This window comes from Paralichthys olivaceus, chromosome 8, assembly GCF_024713975.1.
Source record: "Paralichthys olivaceus isolate ysfri-2021 chromosome 8, ASM2471397v2, whole genome shotgun sequence".
NCBI classification, from domain to species: Eukaryota; Metazoa; Chordata; class Actinopteri; order Pleuronectiformes; family Paralichthyidae; genus Paralichthys; species Paralichthys olivaceus.
This window is the reverse complement of record NC_091100.1, coordinates 12,970,038-12,989,984: the sequence shown is the minus strand read 5'-3', so window position 1 is coordinate 12,989,984 and position 19,947 is coordinate 12,970,038. Positions and strand designations below refer to the sequence as shown.

The following is a 19,947-nucleotide window of genomic DNA, read 5'->3' as shown; positions in this document are numbered from 1 at the left end:
AAGAGAGGAGACAGATTTCTCTCAGGCCCAGAGACCCTATAACACCAGTAAACATTGAGTTTCAACTGTTCAGTGACTATTCATCCTTGTAAAGCATCAGTCGCTCTGTCCACACTAATGTGGATATTTTGCAAAACCAACTTATTCCTCTGTGTTTGGTCTCGTCCACACACAAAGCGTTTTAAGTCACAGTTTACGTTGCACATGCCAACTGTTACTTCGTATGATCATGTGCCAGATACAATGACAACGATGGCGGCTATGCACCAGTTTCTCTACAGTTGGTTGGCACTGCTAGCTCTAATTAAGTTTGCAGCCAAATTTAGCATCACTGCACCACGTTATCGACATTCACAGACATCTGCCACTCATTATTACTTTTTATTATTACTTATTTTATTATTATTTCTTGGATCACAGAATTCTTGATTGATGTAGACTGTATCGCCACCCACTGGCCTGGAATGCTTGTTTGAGCGCTTGAGTTTTTGAGTTTGTTCTCCTCTGGACAGAGATATTTTGTCAAAATAGTTGCGTGAATGGAGAGTTATTTGTAAACAGAAGTAAAAAAATAATGCTAAAACAATAAATGACAAGTTCATCATTAACCCTCACATGTTAACCAAGTTTCACAAAGTTGACCACAAACAACAGCAACATTAAATGACACCACAGACCAGTCAGACTTGTGTAATGGGAAAAAAATTAGAGAGGTGAATGGAAATCCTGTGAAACCAAGTGTAACCTGCAACCCTCGCCCCCCCACATTTCTGCTGCTCTCACATCCTGTACATACAGTACAATGCCAAACCACCACAGAACCTTATCAGACAATGGAATTACTCGGGTAACACTTCCTCTACAGCTGGACAGTAGGACGGCCTCCTCTCCTGACAAGCTGAACAGTAACCGAAGCTCTTGCTTTGTGTGTGTGTGTGTATGTGTGTGTGTGTGTGTGTGTGTGTGTGTGTGTGTTAGCTTGTGTGCACACGCATGTTTGAACCATTCACAAGGGAGACTGGAAAGGAACCTCTGAAGTCTTTTTTTCCCTTTGACTTTTATAGAAAAAAATACTTGATTCATAGACTATGATCTGGTGCTAGCCATGTCCTACAGTCCAGGAATGTGTAAGCAGTGAAGTATGAAGCCATCCAGGCATACCTGCACTTCATCTGTCTTCTCTGTTTGATTCATCTCAATAGGAGGAGAAGAAAAGAGAGGCAGAACACATAATGACAAAGACATGAATTAATGCGCATGCCTTACATAAATCATTTTTCATTCATGGTAGAAAAAAGTGGAAAAATGTATCTTTAAATAAAATGTGCAGTGTATTCTCTATTAGTTTATAGTATAACAATCTTTGAAATGTTCACTGATGCCAGTAAGACCATTAAATCATGAGTATCACTAAAGCCGTTGACATGAACTCCAGGAAAATGTCCGTACAATGGGAGTTTGTCTTTCACATATGAAGAACATAGCAGGAGATTCCCCAATCAGATGTGTTCCCAACAATGGAAAAATATCTGTTGCAGGGGACAAGACATAACGAAGTAACATGTTTTTGTGTACAGCACATCGACACCGGTGTTGGCTCTCATCACCAAAAGTTCTCGAATCTTGGTGTCTTTCCAAGTTGACATCTTCGTCTGTGTCTTCTACATGTTGATTTTTTTCAACATGTCCACTCGATCCTGGGGACTTCTCAGGATAATATCCTGCTGTATTCTCACATGTGCTCATTCAGGCACATTCCCCTGAGGTTTCACCAGGGGGCTGGCAGGAAACACTCTGCAGATCAGTCTGGAGTTTCTCACATACAGCCCCGCTGGATAATTTCAGGAGATTATCTGGAGTTCAGTGCATGTCAGGAAGCAGCTTAAGTGAGACTTCATAGATGCGGGTATCATAATTTTATGAGCCAAATATGAACTGACTGACATTAAAGGCCTTTTTCAGAGCAGACATTTTGACATGTTACAGTGAAATATCACAGTAATGAAATCCATGAGTCACACCTAATGGAATTCAGCCATCAGTTATTTTATTCATTATTTACCTGTGCTTTCCCTAGTTTGAAATGTCAAAATGTCTGCTGTGAAAAAGGCCTGTACACACATATAAATATATACATGTACATATCATAGCACCTGTCTCCGTCATGTGCCGGTGCTCTGATTGCGATTGCTTTGGCTTGGCTCAGTCTCCCGTACTCGCTCCAGCAGCTGCAGCGTGTGTGGCCGCTCTCCTACAGGCCCCGCTATCCATAATTTATACACATGCACACACGCAGATATACGCAGCATGTGCCACATAGCGCATACGCTGCCCAGGGGCTACACCAGACTTTAAGCCCCAATTAGCAGAGCCAGAGGCCAAACTTAATCTGGAGGGATCCTCTGCGGAGGTGACTCAGACAGGAAACAACTGTTTATCACATACAGTATGTTTTCTGTGTGTGTGTGTGTGATTGCCGCAAAAGGCTGTGAATGACATGAGCGAACAGTCAGGGTGTTTCAGGTAGATGCGCACGGTGAATCTTTGAGAGTGCACACGTCCAGTCCGTGTTTGTGAACGTATTAGTGTGTGTTGAAAGCTTTATTTGAGGCTTTAGTGTGAATTGCACTGGGGTTTATTTGTGCGTGTGTGTGAATTTCACTCCTTCCCATATTCTCACACAGTCCTCTTCTTCAGTCTGTTTCAGCCTGTCGAGTTTCCACTCGCTCATTCCCTCTACGTCTGTATCATCTTTGGCTTTCAAGTCCGGCTCAACGGGCTGATAAAATCAGAGCATGTTCCGCCTGCCCAGTGTTTCCTCAGTATCACATTCTCTTTTTGTTTTCCTTTCTACCTCTCTCCAAGGCCAGGGAGTGATTGTGTGTGTGTCTGTGTGTGTGTGTGTGTTTGTGTGTGTGCATGCGTTTTATTCAGTGCATATGCTTGTGTGTGTGTATGTGTGTGTGTGTGCCCATACCACATAATTGGTCTTGATATCAAAGCCTCATATCTCCAGAGGGTCTCACAAGGCTTCTCAGGCAACCTAGAGAGGACCTGATATCGCTGCATTTCCCAGATTATCTCCCCATTGGGATACACTGGGTTGAAGGGGAAACGAAGCTGCGGCCATGAAAGTTACGCTTAATCTGTTTTAGCGATATGCTGGCCTCAGTTCAATGACTCACTCCGTTTTATCAGGTTTTGAGCTGCAGCACTTATTTCAAAGTGGCTGCTGAGCATTCTTTGTTTTAACTTCCATTCTTTTTAGGTTTTTATTTTATTAAGAAATTGTCCATATGATCCAAGTTTGTATTGCTCTATTGGTATAGCACTTGTTTAGTCTCAATATTAAAAAATGTAAAAACCCTGCCTCACTGATCTTCTAACCCCCCCGTAGCATTTCTGACTTTGAAAAGCTTATATGTTGCTAATTTACTTGTGTTAAGGACATTTCAAATGTGGCTAGCTTAAAGGGTCAGTGTGTAAGATTTAGGTGAAAGGGATCTATTGGCAGAAGTTTTGTATAAAATAATCCTAGTGATGTTTTCTTTACCCTAGAATGGTAAGAGTGATTTATATTGAAATACTTTAACGCCATGTTGGCTCGTCTAGGGCGTGGTGCGGTTGGGTGTACATTAAAATGGCCCTGGGTAAGAGTTATATCAGGGAAGCAGAAGCATTTTCAAAATTTTGGGTTGTTCAGTTCTGCACAGGGAGATGGCTGAGAGCCAAAATGGTGGAACGGATGCAAGTCACAGCAATCTACTGACATAAAAGTGACTTGATGGCTTCTACGGAGATGCTTCTCAATACACTCCTTGTCCCTCAGTGATACTTGAGTGCTTCATGGACCGAGTACCTTTCAGCACACACTCTCTTTCTGCACTGATTCTCTCACACGCTCACACACACGTGCACACCTGCACACACACACACACACAGGTATTCGGGCACTCGAGGCCGTAAGTGTGGACACGCTGCAGAACGTGTAGGCACTGCACACACAAGCACACAAACTCTGTTTTGCTGCCCCTGCCACAGCTACCATGTTAGAAAATTACTTCTGGACTTCAAACAGACTTTCCCCTGACACCTCTGCTCAGCCTCTCCCACCTTGTCACCTTGTTTGCCCTTCTGCCTTTCTTTCCCTCCTCTCTCCCCCCTTTCTCTATTGCTCTCCACTTTTCTTCCCCCTCGCTCTTGAAGAAGTCCCTCAACACAAAGGGAAATCACTTTGACAAGAAAGACAAGGGTAAGAAGTTGTTCTCCCCCCTTTTTTCCTGCTCCTCTTCTCTCTCTTGCTTTTGGAAGTGTTGAATAACAACATGCTTTATTTATTATTTTCCTATCTCGATCTGTCTCTCACTTTTGATATCTCAATTTAAGTCAATCCATTTCCAGTTTTTCCTCACTCTCCTTTCTCAAATTGCTTCTCACTCCCTACTTCCCACTCCCACTGTCACTTTTCCTTTCTCCCTCACCATCTGTTTTAGTTTTCATTGCCCTTTCCTGTTATTCAAGCTTTTTTTTTCCTTTCCATTGCTCAGGGGAAAGGTGGAGTTTAGATTTAAAGGCAGAAGCTTATGTGATGCAGCACGTTGTCTGTATTTAACAGTGTGATTCTATATTTTAAAACCCTGTTGACCTTTGGCTGAAGTCTATAGAAGCATCCTCTACATTAAACCCGAACCTTCAATGTCCCCGGGGATCCAAGGTGCACGATCTTTGTAAACACACAAATACTCACCAGCTCTGTGTGCACACACACTAATAATTACACATGCATGCATGCTCACACACACTCTCTTGCCAGTGCACAGAAAGACACACTCTGAGAGAGCTGCTCATCACTTCCAAGACTCGGTCAACTTCTTCTGGCAGCCTGTCTCTTTAGAACTGAGTCTCAGCCTTCAAAGCACCAGGCTAGTGTGTATATGCCATGGTGTGTGTTTCTATGCTTTTGTATGTGTTAACCAGTGTGCACACGCATGTTTGAACCATTCACATGGGAGAATGGAAAGAAACCTCTGAAGTTCTCTTTTTTCCTTAGACTCTGAATTATAAAAAACACTTGATTCACAGACTATGATCTGGTGCTAGTCATGTCCTACTGTCCAGGAATGTGTAAGCAGTGAAGTAAGAAATCATACAGGCATACCTGCGCTTCATCTGTCTTCTCTGTTTGAGTCTGATTCGTCTCAGTAAACAGAAGAAAAGAGAGGTAGAACACATAGTGACGGAGACACAGATAAATGAATGCTCTCGTCTAACATAAATCCTATAAATCTACTTAATCATGACTCCAACCATCGCTACGACAACAATATTATCAGTTGAGATTTTGCACTGAGGCAGCTGAGGCTGTGTGTTTTGTGTGGGTCTTGCAGAGGTGGACTTACCAGGATATCAACAATTATATCTTGTTATTTTATCTATCACAGATTTTATCTCTTTATAACTGTTCACTTGTCTTCTCCCTCCATTAACTCTGCTTCCCACTGAATGAGGTCATATCTTGAAATGTCCTACTTAGTGTGTGTGTGTGTGTGTGTGTGTGTGTGTGTGTGTGTGTGTGTGTGTGTGCTTGTGTATTTTGGTGTACGCGTGCATGTGTGAGAGAGTGTGCTGCCACCCTTATAGTCACCATGGTTACAGGAGATGCCCTGCGGCACCCTAGGGGTCCAACTGTCACCCTAGCTCAGTGCGGTAATTAGGCCCTACACACACGCATGCCATGCATGCATACGTACACACACACAGATGCAGATATAGGCATGTTGAGGGAAACCTTAGCGGGGAAGATATATTTAAAAATAGACAGATTCTGACACACAGTCGTAAAGCACAGTATATTCTGCTATGTGATGGCAATGAGTGCAAAGGTTCATCACATCGTATTACTGCCCTTTATACACCCTCATTATCCTCCATATGCCCACTCACACACTGAGCTACATCCGCCCTGACTGACAACTGTTGTTCTTCAGAAACCTCTGTATTTCCACATGTCAAAATCCCCATGTCTGACCCATTTCTCCTGTCGCGACAGCTCAGCTAACCTTAGTTATCATGCTTCACCGAGCACCTAAGCTATGTGGCTGCCTGAGAATAGTTTGAGAAGGGTCTAGACACCACACACACCCTCTCTATTTCAATCTCCTGCTCCATCATACACACACAGTCTGACACATTCAGAGACAAACATGTGAGTCAGTGCCTCTGACATGGTGGCATGTAGGAAGTGACTGACTCGATACTTTGACATTGACATTGAAGTGCAAAACCAGACCAGAACACAAGACACATCCCTCATACTCATGCACATGCACATACAGTACATGCATACACACAACAGCATGCTTTTTTTTTTTGCATTATGATGCGAGACAGGCTAAATCCTGCGAGACAGCGTCTCTGTTTGGCGTTGCTCCATCGTCTTGACGGCTTTGGTGTCTTACACGCTCCTCTGCTTTTCAACAACCAAGAGAGACAGCCCAGCTGTCTAAAATGCTACTCGTCTTTTAGCTTTTAGGAGGATTTAGAGTTTATGCAAGCAGGTGGTCTTGGATTAAATTGTGGAGAAAGAGGTGTCACACGGAGAAACACACACATGCACACAGATGTATGGCTGAGAGAAACTCAGGAAGACCAGCAGAGGAATGTTACTAGGTGGAATCAGAAGGAAGACTCCCTGAGTGTGTCCTGGGATCGGATGATGTGGAAGTTGCTATGGTTACCAGTGGAAGAGGAGAGCACAGGAGAGGAGAGATGGCGGAGTTAAAAACTACTCAGCCTGCCTGTAAGATAGAGGGCATTAAGTGTGTTTGTGCATTATTTGTTTGCTACTGCACAAAAAGATGCAGGATACAATATTATCATTAAGCAGATTGTTTCTTGCAAAACAACTTCCTGTGAAAATATATATTATAATAATAAGATTTCCCAACAGCTACACAGGTTTAATTAAGAAGCATCATGTATCCAGTTTCAATCCAAGTAGCATTTACAGTCATTTAACCTAAAATCTCCAGCAGCCATATAGAAGTGGTATCACTCTTTCTTCTGTAAGTTGAATTGCAGTTGACAACTGTCTTCACACATTTCACATTCAATGCAAATTTCTGTCACATTTATGTTTTCTTAACAATGTCGTTGCAGAAACGTCTCCACTGTTTTTTTATTTGCATACAAATGCTTCTCTGTATCCAGACTTCCTGATTCTTAAAACATCTTTCATCCCTTCAAAATGTGGCAGCACAAGTGGGTGATTTAACGGCTCGACTGCAAGTTGTCAATAGTCAGTCATTTTCTTCTATCATTGACATCTTTCAGGTTAAAATCCCAAAGTGCATGCATGAGAATATCTGGGGAACACTTCTTTTGACAGAAGCTACATATTGGACATGCAGTATACAAGACATGCTCAGACAGAATGCGAGAAAATAGGTGAGAGTGACATCCTCCAGCCAAATATTAATAATGCAACACATTTCAAAGCTTTTTCCCAGTAGGGAAAACAACATTATTTTACCTGTGGCCTGTCTGACAGGCTGCTCGAGAGCTGACAGACATGCAGGGACTGCAGAGAACTGTATTCACACACACACACATATATATATATATATATATATATGTGTGTGTGTGTGTGTGTGTGTGTGTGTGTGTATATGTGTGTGTGAGAATGAGAGACAGATCTGTCATTTTTTATTCCAAGTGTGGTATGGTGGTGCTGGCACAGGATGTGATGCGTCTGCCTCACTATACCCCGTAGACACGCACACAGATTACTCACACAAACACACACAGACGTCGGCCTGTCTCGCTTATCCTACCTCTGTCAATCGCGATCCCTGCATCACTCTTCATTTACTTAATACATCCCACTTTCCCCTGCATCCCTCCACACACACACACACACGCACGCACGCACGCACACACACAAACACACAAACACACACACACACACAAAACCTCCCCACGTTTTATTCCTCCCATTCAAGATCCATTCCCATCACTCCATTTGTCCATCTCCAAACAGCGCACTATATATGTGTGTATAACGACATCAGGGAGCTAATAAAGCTGAAACGAGGCCAGTAGCAGGAGAATCTCATATGTGGTGAGTGTGTGCGCGTGTGTGTGAGAGAGAGAAAGAGAATGAGGGAGAGAGAGAGGGTATGTCCGGCCTAACAGCTTTTTATCCTGTAGCGAGATACAGTAACTACGCTCTGTCTGCTGTCAAATGGGTTTCCTGAACTCCCGCAGGACATAAAGAGCCCTGCTGAAATTCATCTCTCCCCGTCCTTTTGTCATTTTATGTTTTTCCTACTGCTCAACTCCCTCTGCTTAATTTCCCCCAGTTTGGGGATTTCAATTAAATTTGTTTTTCAGGATGTTTCACAAGCTTATAAAATCTATCATGTTTTTCACCATGAGACAAATTTTTACGCTGATGAAAGAAGCATTTTTTTTTATACGACAAAGTCATTCTGTTTTTTATGGATAATTCGGACCACTGGTGTAATGGAATTTATAGAGGTATTAGCTGGTTGTATTTTTTTCATCATCAGGGTTTACTGTGATTGTTTGAAGAAATAGATGTTGGTGAAACACACATATATATATATTTTTATTTTTATTTTTTCAATTTTCCGAACTGCAACAAAATGAAATAACAACGAACAATGGAGGAAACAGGGGATTTAAAGAAATAACTTCCAAAGGTCACTACATTTTAGACACCACTGAGAACAGAACAAATATATTTTTGATAAAAGAAAAGTCAAACAGTTTTATGTGACACATAACTGAATGTCTCAATGGTAAAAACCCCTTTACCTTCCACCCTTTTTTATTACAGATCATTTTTATATGTGCTTAACTCCCCACGGTTACTCCGATAATCATCAGTCTGTGTTTCTGTTGTCCAGCTGTCAAACGCAGAATATCTTTTTCCAGAAAATGTTCTTCTTCACTAGCTACCCCACAGTGTGTGTGAAAAAACTACGTTTGTGACATTATGCACACCATGAGTCTATATTCCATGTTGCGACCACGGCAACTCTGACAAGAGATGTGTCAGTATTATGAACCATCGATGTTCCTGCTGGTGTGAAAATAGAAGCTAAAAGTTGTAGGTTGTAGGATCTCTGTTCTTGAAAATCTAGTTTTGCACTTTTTAAATATTAAACTACGATGGCACTCAGTAGAGCGCATCTGCCAAGTCCGAACATTCCCCTTAATTTTATTCAAGCTACACTAAACAAAACACTCATAGAAATCAGTTCCCAAAATATATCTCATTTTTTCACCAAGATCGATGAATTATTTCCTGGGAAAACATTAAAATTGTTGAAAAACACTATATCTCACAATGTCAAAGAAAGTGAAAGATAAATTCTATATCCACCACCTGATTAATCTGCACCTACATTTAATGGGCTCTACCCTGACCACTACCACATCTTCCTAAGTTTCCACTGTAAGCAGCAGTAAATAGAAATTTTGTACAGTTATAATTCATTATAATTTTTCATCTTCATTGAGAGAGTCCACATTTTTCATTTTCGAATGTGATACATTGCATTGTTGGATTGTTAGCAGACAGTTGAGTACAGGCCATGACGCTACTTCTGTGATAAAAGCTTAAATTTATGAGGCACTTTAAGAAGCATACTTTTCCTAGAAATAACATTCATAGATAGATAAACTGGGTTTCCCGATTACTCTTTGATGGCAGTGTGATGGGTGGCTGGATCGGGTTCAGAGACAACAATGTTTCTAGTGAGTTAAATAGGCTTCACACCCACAGGATGCCTGTGGTTAGATTGAGGAGAGATTGTGGTTTTTGGTTAAATGCAAGTAAACATGTTGCATTTGAAGTCATCATGGACTTTTTCTGTAACCAGGCAGGCAGGGATCTGCCTCAACATAACCATGAAAAAGTTAGATCCAAACGTGGTCACTGTAAGTTTGGATACATTTTACTTATGCCTTCATTATGTTTCCACCAAAACATATTTGTTGTTGCAAATGAGTTAATTAGCTAAATATAGTGCGCTGGTAAATAGAGAGATTTCAGACACCGCTTGTTTGTTTGATAAATGTGTTTGGGATTTTTAGACGGCGCTCTATTGTTCTACAATATTCCCTTTATGCAGCTTCTTTTGATAATAATAATAATAATAGCAATAACGATAATAAATTTAATGAGGATTTAAATGCTCAGCCGTCATCTTTCTGCAGAATGTAATGGGCAAAAAGGAAAATAGAAACTCAGTATTCTGCTCCAAAGGCAATGTCATTTAAAATCCCTCTGGTATTCATAAGAGCATGAATAACAACAAAAAATGGCCTTACTGCAAAGTCTTCATCAGCTGTATATCCTGTAGCTTCATGCAGCAAGATAAGGACGTTAGGATTGAAGGTAATGGCTGGACTCTAAGTGCAGAACACAGGACCAGAGACAGGAGTGGGTTTAAAAGGTTTCATGCAGCCTACAAGACTATGAACAGAGTAAATAAATCAAACACTGATTGTTGACTCTCAGCTTCTTATTTGTACGAGAGTCCAAACAAGCATCTTCTGACGAATCCCAGCAAAATACTTACTTTTACAATAGTAACAATACATATGACAATTTGTTAAGACTTTTTAAAGAAAATGAAAGAGCTTGAACAAGGAATGTGCACCTTACTGAATCAGGGATTTTGCAGCGATGTTGGACATATAAAATCACCCCCTTAGTGAAAATGTATTTATGGCCAACAATTAAGAAAAATCCTAGATCCATCACTTCCAAATCCACTCGTTTGCAGTGTGCAGACTAAAAAGCAGGCAGCAGTGAGCGCGTGGTACAGGAGTCGGGGGTTCAGGCAAAAACAACAATGGTCAGATTAAGACAAACAAGTAGGTTTAAAAAAAAGAATCAGAGAAGTTGTCTGAAGCATTTCTGCTGCAAGCTGAATGACGATCTGGCAGAGTGTTGCTGGAAGGGCTCGTCCTGATAGTCTAGAGCTGTTGATAAGGGATAGGAGCTCAGGTGTGGAGGAGGATTGGCAGGCGATCAGGAGTGTGGAAACCTCGTCCAGCCACGAGCAGGTGCAGAGATGAAATAGGGACCAAACAAACAGAGCAGGAAAACCAGGCAGTAACACCTACAACAGCAAAAAAAGTAAATATCCATATTTCTCATATCTAATGATTTATTGGATATTTGTGTTCGGCTTTTGCAGGGACATGCATTGGGAAGATGTCTTAAATAAAAAGCCGTAGTGAGTTTTATGGATAATGATAAAACCAGACGACAGTGACATCATAACCCATCATTGTAAATTTTCATGGGTACTGTCATTTTTTAATATCAAAAATATTGAGTTTCCATCTCCAACGGCAGGTACCACAGTGAATGCAGTTTCGTCAGAATGGGGAAAGTAAAGCTCAGGAATTAGCTCCAGATAAGACAGATTTAAGAAATGCTGAAAGGCTGATTGCGCTGAGTTAACACCATGACTGCGAACAATTCCATTCACTGAATTACCTGTGAAGATAAATACTAAAATCTCTCAAAAAATAATACCTGAGAAGATTAAGATAAGATAAGATAATGCTTTACTAGCCCCGGTTAGCGGAGTTGAGTTAAAGGTCTACATACTAGCTTTTCCTGGAGCTTTCAACCACATCTCACAGTCTTCATCAACAAATGGAATCTCCCCCGGCTTGGTTCAGTTGGTTCACATGAGCTCGGATGGGACGGGCAAGTTGGTCATAAATTGTGGAGTCAGTGGTTCAATCCCTGACACTTCCTGTCCACATGTGAAAGTGTCCTTGAGCAACATATTAAACCACAAATTGCTGTAATGACTATTGATGTTGCCACATTTATTTTTTCATATAGTGCAGTTTTTCATTTGATACAGTTTGATATGTATGAATTTTAATGGTATTATTTAAAGTAGTAATTACATCTGCCAAGGAGGTGACGTTGCTGTTTGTGTCTGTTAGCACGATTGGAAATTGGTGGAATGGTGCGGTATGGGGCGTTAGCCTTGGCGGAGGTATGCACTCTTCCTGCAGTGTTTTTTTACAGATTTCCGGCAGCATGGTGTCTGTATGTGTTATATGTTAACATACACTCCAGTACGTTTGTATATGTTGAGCGTGTTCCTGCTGTGTTGTGGATGACACGCACAGCGTTGTGGGAATGTCTGACAGCATTCGAATACTGACTGTGCCAGGGCTTTGTGTGTCACTCACTCTCAGACGCCTCCTTTGGCTCATGAGGATTAGTTCCCAGCTCTCACTTGCTCCGTAATTATATAGTTCTTTCTTTGACATCTGCACACAAGCACATGCAGGCAGATGTGCGCGCGCTCTCACAAAATACATATTCCCTTTTGCATCTGCTCAGACACATGTGAGCGCTGGAACATATGCGCGCACACACACACACACACACATACCCACACACACTCTCAGCCAGCGTCAGCCTCATCAAATCATCAGTCAGTCAGTTATGTTTATATGAGGGATAGAGATGGAGAGACAGAGACGGAGTGAAGGGGGGGTCTGCCAAACAAAGTGAAAAACATCAGAGAAAATAACAACAGCATCACCCACTGCAGCAGCATCAGCTCTCTCTCTCCCTGCCTGCCACCGCTCAGCTTTGTTAGCGAACAGTTTGTTTGTGTGCGTTTGTGTGTGTGTGTGTGCGCGTGCATGCGTGCGTGCGTGCGTGTGAAAGAGTTACACATTGCAGGGAAGACAGCCAGTAGGCAAGGCGGTATCCAGGCCATTGCCTTGTTTTGATGTGGCCATGCTAATTAAAAAGAAACATTTCTGCCAACACTAAGAAAAACACATGAAAAATACAGAACCGTTTTTGTATGTGTAAAAGGTTGCAAAGGTGTGTTCAGGGTGCACATGTGCACATGGTACGTGTGCTTTTATTACTGGACGCAACGTCGTTAATGGGGGATTTTATTGCTGATGTTTTTCTGTTTTTTGAGCTGCTGGATAAACACATTGGCAGAGAAGGAGGAGAGAGAAAAAAAGCTGTGAAAGGAGCTGGAGGTACTGGGGACATAAGGGAGTCTTTTTTGGATCTGACTCAGACGACTGGCTCAGACAGAATGGTGACGTCAGCACAGGCTTTACTGAGGATGGAGGGATTGAGGGAGAGCAGGGAGGCTAGAGATGACGCCCTGAGGGAGGCAGGGATGAGAAAGATATTAAGGAGGGAGACGACAGAGAGAGAAAGAAGTCAGCAATAAGAGGCCTACCACATATATCTGGGTGTGACTTCAGAAACTGCAGCTAAGTGGGTTTAAGATAGATAAACAGACAGCAAAAAAAGAACAGACAGTGGAAATGAGAGACAAAGAAAGAGGAGCAGAGAGGAATAATTCCTTGGTTGGAGGGATGAAGAAGAGCTGAAAAAGAAATTGCTTTATTATCTTGGCTTAAGAAAAAAAAGGAGAAAAAAAAGAAAAAGAAAGTTAGTGCAGACAAAAATAGACAAAGGAGTGATAGCAGAGAGATAGAGCGTGCAGGGGATTATGTCAAATCTTTGCTCTATACCCTGTATTTAAAATACCAGTCAATAACCTTCAGTGTTTTATGACTCAGCCGTGAAAGTTCTTAGAACAGAGGCTGTTTTTCACAAAAGCAGAAATATACACACATAAACACACACACATGCACACAACCTATATTTGATCCCTTTTGCTCTCTTTGAAAACGTTTGCATCTTTTATTTCTCCTACACTCCCTGTTCCCTGCATCACAGCTGTTTTTAATGTATTGTGTTTTAGTTATTTATGCATTTTCTTGACTTTGTTCAGTGGCTTTTTGGTGTTTGACTAAATCACAAGCATTTTTTTTCTTTACGAGTCAATTTTGCCCTTTCGTATTTATGAAAAACATTTTTTAAAGTTCTCTGGGTGTCACAGTGGTACCAGATTTTCATTTCCTTCAATATGCTTGATGGATTGGTCGCTACGCACACCAACTGTGACGTCAACACAACGCCTCTTCCTTTCATACTCGAGCTTGAGGTCCAGTGACTCTGTGTAAAGGTCTATCTTCTAAACAATGGGTGTCGCCACTGAGAAAAATACAAACGCACCGTCGGAAAAAAGGCAAAGAAGGAGAAGAAACACAAAGGGAACAGTTTCGGTACTGATTTGCTTCCTCCAGGAGCACTGGTTTGTGCACGACAACCAGTCGCTGAGGTTTTTCCATAGTTTCATGCAAATTTTCTTTTCAACGTTTGCGTCTGGAAATGATGAATCCTACATTTGAACACAAAGTTTTAAAGCTTTGTCTCAATTCAGGGTCGTATCCTTCGGGGGTCGATTGCTTCACATTGGAGCAAGAGCAACATTTCAAAATCTTCTCCAAAAGCAGCCAACAAATGTTTCCTCGTATCTCTCAGAAGCAAAGTCTCCAACACTTGGATCCATCCCGTTCCAACCTACTCCATGATTCATTCTGCTTTGGTGATGAACCGTTTTTCAAAGAATTATGGCAAGCGTCAAGATGTCCAAGAGTATTATGCTTCAACTCAACGGAAGAGCTAATGAAACACACGTTAAATAAACCAAGGGGCATTAAAACGTTCTTGTCGTGTCCAACTGCAGCTCTGTTGCTATGCATCAGCTGTAAGGGTGAGAGGAGCTGGTGATGAAGATTATGGAAAGCCTCAGTACATCAGACCGTTTCATTTCAATTGGGCCTTTATAGTATCAATAACCCTAAACGCACATAGACCGCCTCCTCCATGGGCTGGGTAGAATGTGTCCCTCGAAGGAGCTTGCCTCTGAATTGGGACACGGCTTAAGTAGCACACTAATCGCTTGTCCTTGTGTCTCTGTGTGATGACATCATAAAAAATGGCAGATTTTTTGGTGTGCTAGCAAGCACGGAAGGTCATTAAATGGAGATTTTCTTGTTCTGATCCACTAATGTGATCGTGCCAGTCGTGCCCATCGGTGGGTGTTGTGAGCAAAGTTGTCAGTTTTGTGTCCCCCCCAGTCCACAACTTTGCACTGATGACAGGTGACCGATGATGAAGGCACCGGGGCAAGAAATTAAAAAGCACAGAGGCGAGAAAAGCGAAGGGAGGAAGAGGGGAGAGAAGACTGGCTGGTTATTGTTATTAGAATATGACAGACGTCGCAACACATCGAGTTTGAAACCTTTTAAACTCCAGTCACCCCTCGCTTGACCACGGACACACTGGTCAACAATAGATACCGTTATACACGGCATGTCACAGTGGGGTGGTTCTATTTCACCTACATACGTTCGCACGTGTTATATCTGACTATTGAATAAAAATTAAATTAGGTCTCATGCATATTTCATTATGCAAATTGTTGAATGTGATTCTGAAAGAAGGGACACTTGAGGGGTTTGGCATGCTCATTAAAAATATCTCAGTGGAAGAATCGGAATGTTTTTAATATAAATGTCGCGTGTTTGACAGGTGTGCAGAGAGGGAAGGAGAGAACAGTGGTACTAATTGAAAGGAAATATTGGGATGATAGAGGAAATGGCTCATCAGCCCTCTTAAATTGGCAATAGACACATTTCTTTCGCTTTAACTTTTTGTTATAAACTAAAGGCTTATTGTCCAAGGTAGTGGCTAACAAATAACGACACCAATGGTGTTGCGATATGTTCACTGTAAGCCTTGTTTGTACACTGCATTTCTGCCACTGGGTGTAAAATTTTAAGTGCAACCAGAAGAGAAAGAGGAAACATAATTGTTTTTCCCCTTGCAGTACTCAGTAGCTTTATGTATTTTAAGTATGTGTAATATCTTTTCATCATATCTCAATATCATCAATATCCCATATTACTTACACCTTTATCAATGCTACTTAATGCCACTTTGTTTATTATTGGTTTTACTGTCTTATGTAACTTCCTTAGCTTATTTTATTCTCTTATTTTATTATTCATATTTTTATTAGGGACTGGTTCTGCATTACCTGGAGTACACTTTATATTTCTATTTCATTTACAACATACTTTATACTTTAATCTTTTTTCACTTATATTTTTAGACTTGACTCTCGTTTTATTTACTGTATTCTATTATATATTGTTGATACTGAAATGGGGCAATGGCACAAGAATCTTATCTGCCAGTAAAAGATCCCAGCAATTATGAAAAGAGCCCAAGAGGTCCGTCACCAGAGGAGGCAAAGACGGCCAAGAGGGAGAGTGATAGAAAACAGCAAACAAGAGTGAACCTTGAAGTAACAACAGTAACACCACATGGAGAAGGCGGTAAAAGTTGTCTGTTTTCAAAATCTGTTCCCATCATGATCCCTCCATCCCTGTTCTCGTACATGATATATTCTTCATTCACGTTATTTTAATAATTAATACAAAGCAGGAAACACCACTGAGATAAAGTGGTTCTTCTGGGTGGGCTATGTTATTACATGTATCCATCATGGTAATGTATGGGCTCCAACTACCCCCGACAAATCATCTTTGGTTGTGCAGCAGAGCGGTCTCGCATGCTTAATTCATACATAAATGTCATGTGTGTATTTTTTACGCATTCATGACTGCAACCGCACATGCATGCTCACACAAACCCTCAGAGGCACATAGTACATACACATAGTGTGGTGCCTTACGTAACCTGTGTGAAGACGAGTGAGACATACTTACTTTTTGTGTGTCAGATGAGAGCGAGCCCCTCTGATAATTAGAAGTAATTATCTAATGACTGGGGGCAGGATACTCTTAAAGGCATAGGTTGTTGTTCTCACCACGCACACATGCACACGCAGACACACACACACACACACACACACACCTGAAGTGTCCTTGCACATTTCTGCAGTAGCAACTATGGATCACTTTGTGTAGAGCTGAACACAATGATTGTGTGAGGGTATAATGCTCAGTGCAGGTGTATTAGTGTCTGTTCTCTCGTCAGTCTGAAGGGTCCTTCAACACAGATGACTCTTGAGTGTCGGGGTGGATGTAGTGAATTGTATGAAAGGATATAATCCCTCTCAGTGTACATCACATACTGTCTTTGTCAGGGTCTTTACTAAATCATAAAATGTTTCGGCCTTTAAAACACACTTTCAGTTGTCCTTTGTGGGAATATGTTTTTGCTCCTGCTCGGGTTCAGCTAACATTTCTGCCTCTTTGCTCATCCTCTCCGTGCAGATGCAACAACCGCACCCAGTGTGCAGTGGTGGCTGGGCCTGATGTCTTCCCTGACCCCTGCCCTGGCACATACAAATACCTGGAGGTCCAGTATGAGTGTGTCCCTTACAGTAAGTGCTCTCATGTTTTTATTATTGCAGCATTTTATGATCTCGTCTGTTTGTATATTTGTCTCATTTTCAATGGGTTGCAGTGGTTAGTACTATTGCTTCAGAGCTTGAAGGTCAAAACCTAGTTTGGCCTTCTCTCTCTATGTGGAGTTTGCATGTTCTCCCCCTTTTCTCCAGGTAAGATTGAAGATGGAGTTATGATACTGTCCAGGCCCCCCCACACACACACTTCAGGCGCAGTAGTTGACCCTAGTTTGAATGCACCTAGTGGACTGCTGTCGAAATCTACGAGTAATCCTGCGAGCTTAGTTAACTCGAATTTAACTTCTTGTTGTTTCATGCCGTTTTAAGTTCTTAAAATTTTTCCAAAAGTTTAAAGTATCCAAAAAATTCCATTCACACTGCAAACGGACCAAGACCACCTGCTTTGTTCAGACAAAATTTGGATCTGTTGCTCAGGACGATGAATCTTTCACACCTATTATTTGAGTTCGGACTAACACTAAAGTCCAAAGATTGGAACCAAACAAGTAAGTTGTGAAAGCACCCTAAAATACTGACTATTTTAAACTCTTGATACATATTTGTTTACCAATCATGCAGTTTTTCATCTTGAATGATCAACAACGATATGTAGTTCTAACGAAAAGTGAACACCAGTAATTTGACAGCCAGATTAAATCGATATGGGAATCCCTGATGACACAGCTCTTTCAAAAAGTGAGGGGATTGATAGATGAGAAAGGATCAAATGATGACAGATGCTGATCTGACCTTTGAACATGTGATAACAGACTGGGGGAGGTTGTATCCACTGAAGGGAAACATTCTTGGGCCATGGCTGTAAAACAAAACTTTATTTCTTCTCGCTAAGATAGTTTCCACAAAAAATCTAGGTTATAGCTTTCTGCATAATGAATACATAAGGGTTCAGGTTGGAGATGTGGATTAAAGACATCTATTTGTCATTGATGTTTGTTTCACACTACTTTCCATCCTGGAGGGTTTGTCGAACGGCAAAACTATAATGCAGCTGCTGCGTCTGTTCTTTGAAAAAGTTAAAACTCAAATGATGTCCCTCGTGTTTCCTCTTGTTATTTTCACATCATAAGACCCAATGAAAACTACTTTGTTCACATGGAAATTAAGTTCAGTTTTTCCACCTTTTCAGGGTGGAAACCCTCAACAGACGACAACCAAGTAACTGGAAACTCAAATTGTAATTGAGGAAAAAAAAAAGAAGATTTAGAGATACAGAATACAGATAGCTCTACTTTGATTCAACTCAATACAGAGTATGCTTCTACTCTGTATTGTATGGCCTTGCTCGGGTTAAACCCTTTGAAAAATGAATACATAATGATGATGAATGCTATAGAGTATTTTTTAAAAGAAAATTGCAGTTTCATCTTGGTGAAACTAATATCATGGTATCGGATTGATATATAGATTTAGAGATTTCAGAATATCTTTAAGAATAATGCTGTGTTCTTCCCAAAATAATATTACTTAGAAGATATATTACACATTATATTTAGAGTAGAAGCGCTGAGCTGAGAAGAACATAGACAGCAATGTAGACACAACCTTTTCAGACCTACTGCTCAAACATAACACTTGAAAATCATTTTTAGTTTTAAATATAAACTTGAACTGAATAACTGTTCCATATTACATGACCTTGATACACGCCCTCGTATGGAGCGCTCACATGAATGTAGATTCAGGATGTGTGTATGTTGAGAAATGAACACGTGTCCATTTTTGGACACATGCACCACTGTGTCTTACTCTTGACATATTTTGTTGGCTATAAACGGCTCCGCGGTGGAACAGTTATAAGTCATGAAAGACAGGAGGACATACACGGGTGGAGTTGAGGTATAGATACGATTTATTAAGAGCAAAAAAAAGTCCATTAATCTTGCCTGTAATTCTTACTTTCGCCAAAATAAATAAATCGAAATAGTGGAACAAAGATATGAGCTCAGATACAAACTTTGATTAGAATAAATGTTTGGAACCTAAGTTTTCATGCATGTTTCCTCCTTAGGGTTGTGCATAAATCACTGTTATGTAGTTGATTTCATCCAACACTGTCTGAGTGTACAGTCTTGGCACCACGGTCCATACAAGCGGCCAAGGTGATCTCCCACACTGAAGCATTCAATTATGTCTGGCTAAACGGCTCTTGCCTGGTGTCTAGAATGACCAGCAGATTAAATAATAGGACTATCAGAGTCCTCTCTGGAGCAGATGGAAACACAACCTGATACCTGCTTAATGCCCCACCAAGCACGTGCACGCACACACACACACACACGTGGAAGCATCGAAGCATCGAATGTTTGCCAGTGTGTGTTTTCGCTCTTGTCTCATCCTTTTATTTGAAACTTGTCTGCATGCTGGCTCTTTATCTTCGAGAGCGTTGCATGTGTGAAAATGAAAACTTGTTTCATAGATTCATCACTGTGAAGAGCAGCTGTGGTAGAACTGAGCGAGACCAGGGAGACGAGTTGCGTTGGTGATCTGATAAACAATGGGCCTGTCGGGGTAACGTTTCGACCCGTAAAAATAGACAGCATCCGAAACCAAAGTCATTGGAGAGCTCGGCTAACACAGGGAGGAACGTAGAGAG

The 19,947-nt window shown here is 41.2% G+C and overlaps 1 protein-coding gene across 12 annotated transcripts in view; it reads left to right on the top strand.

The window, feature by feature from the left end:
• adgrl3.1 (adhesion G protein-coupled receptor L3.1) overlaps positions 1 to 19,947 on the top strand; it is a 119,864-nt gene that overhangs the window by 35,589 nt on the left and 64,328 nt on the right. For all 12 annotated transcript variants that reach the window (XM_069529992.1, XM_020100515.2, XM_069529993.1 and 9 more), the window contains one exon: positions 17,200 to 17,309. In XM_069529992.1, coding sequence (XP_069386093.1) covers positions 17,200 to 17,309 — 110 coding nt within the window. The remainder of the gene's footprint in view (positions 1 to 17,199; positions 17,310 to 19,947) is intronic.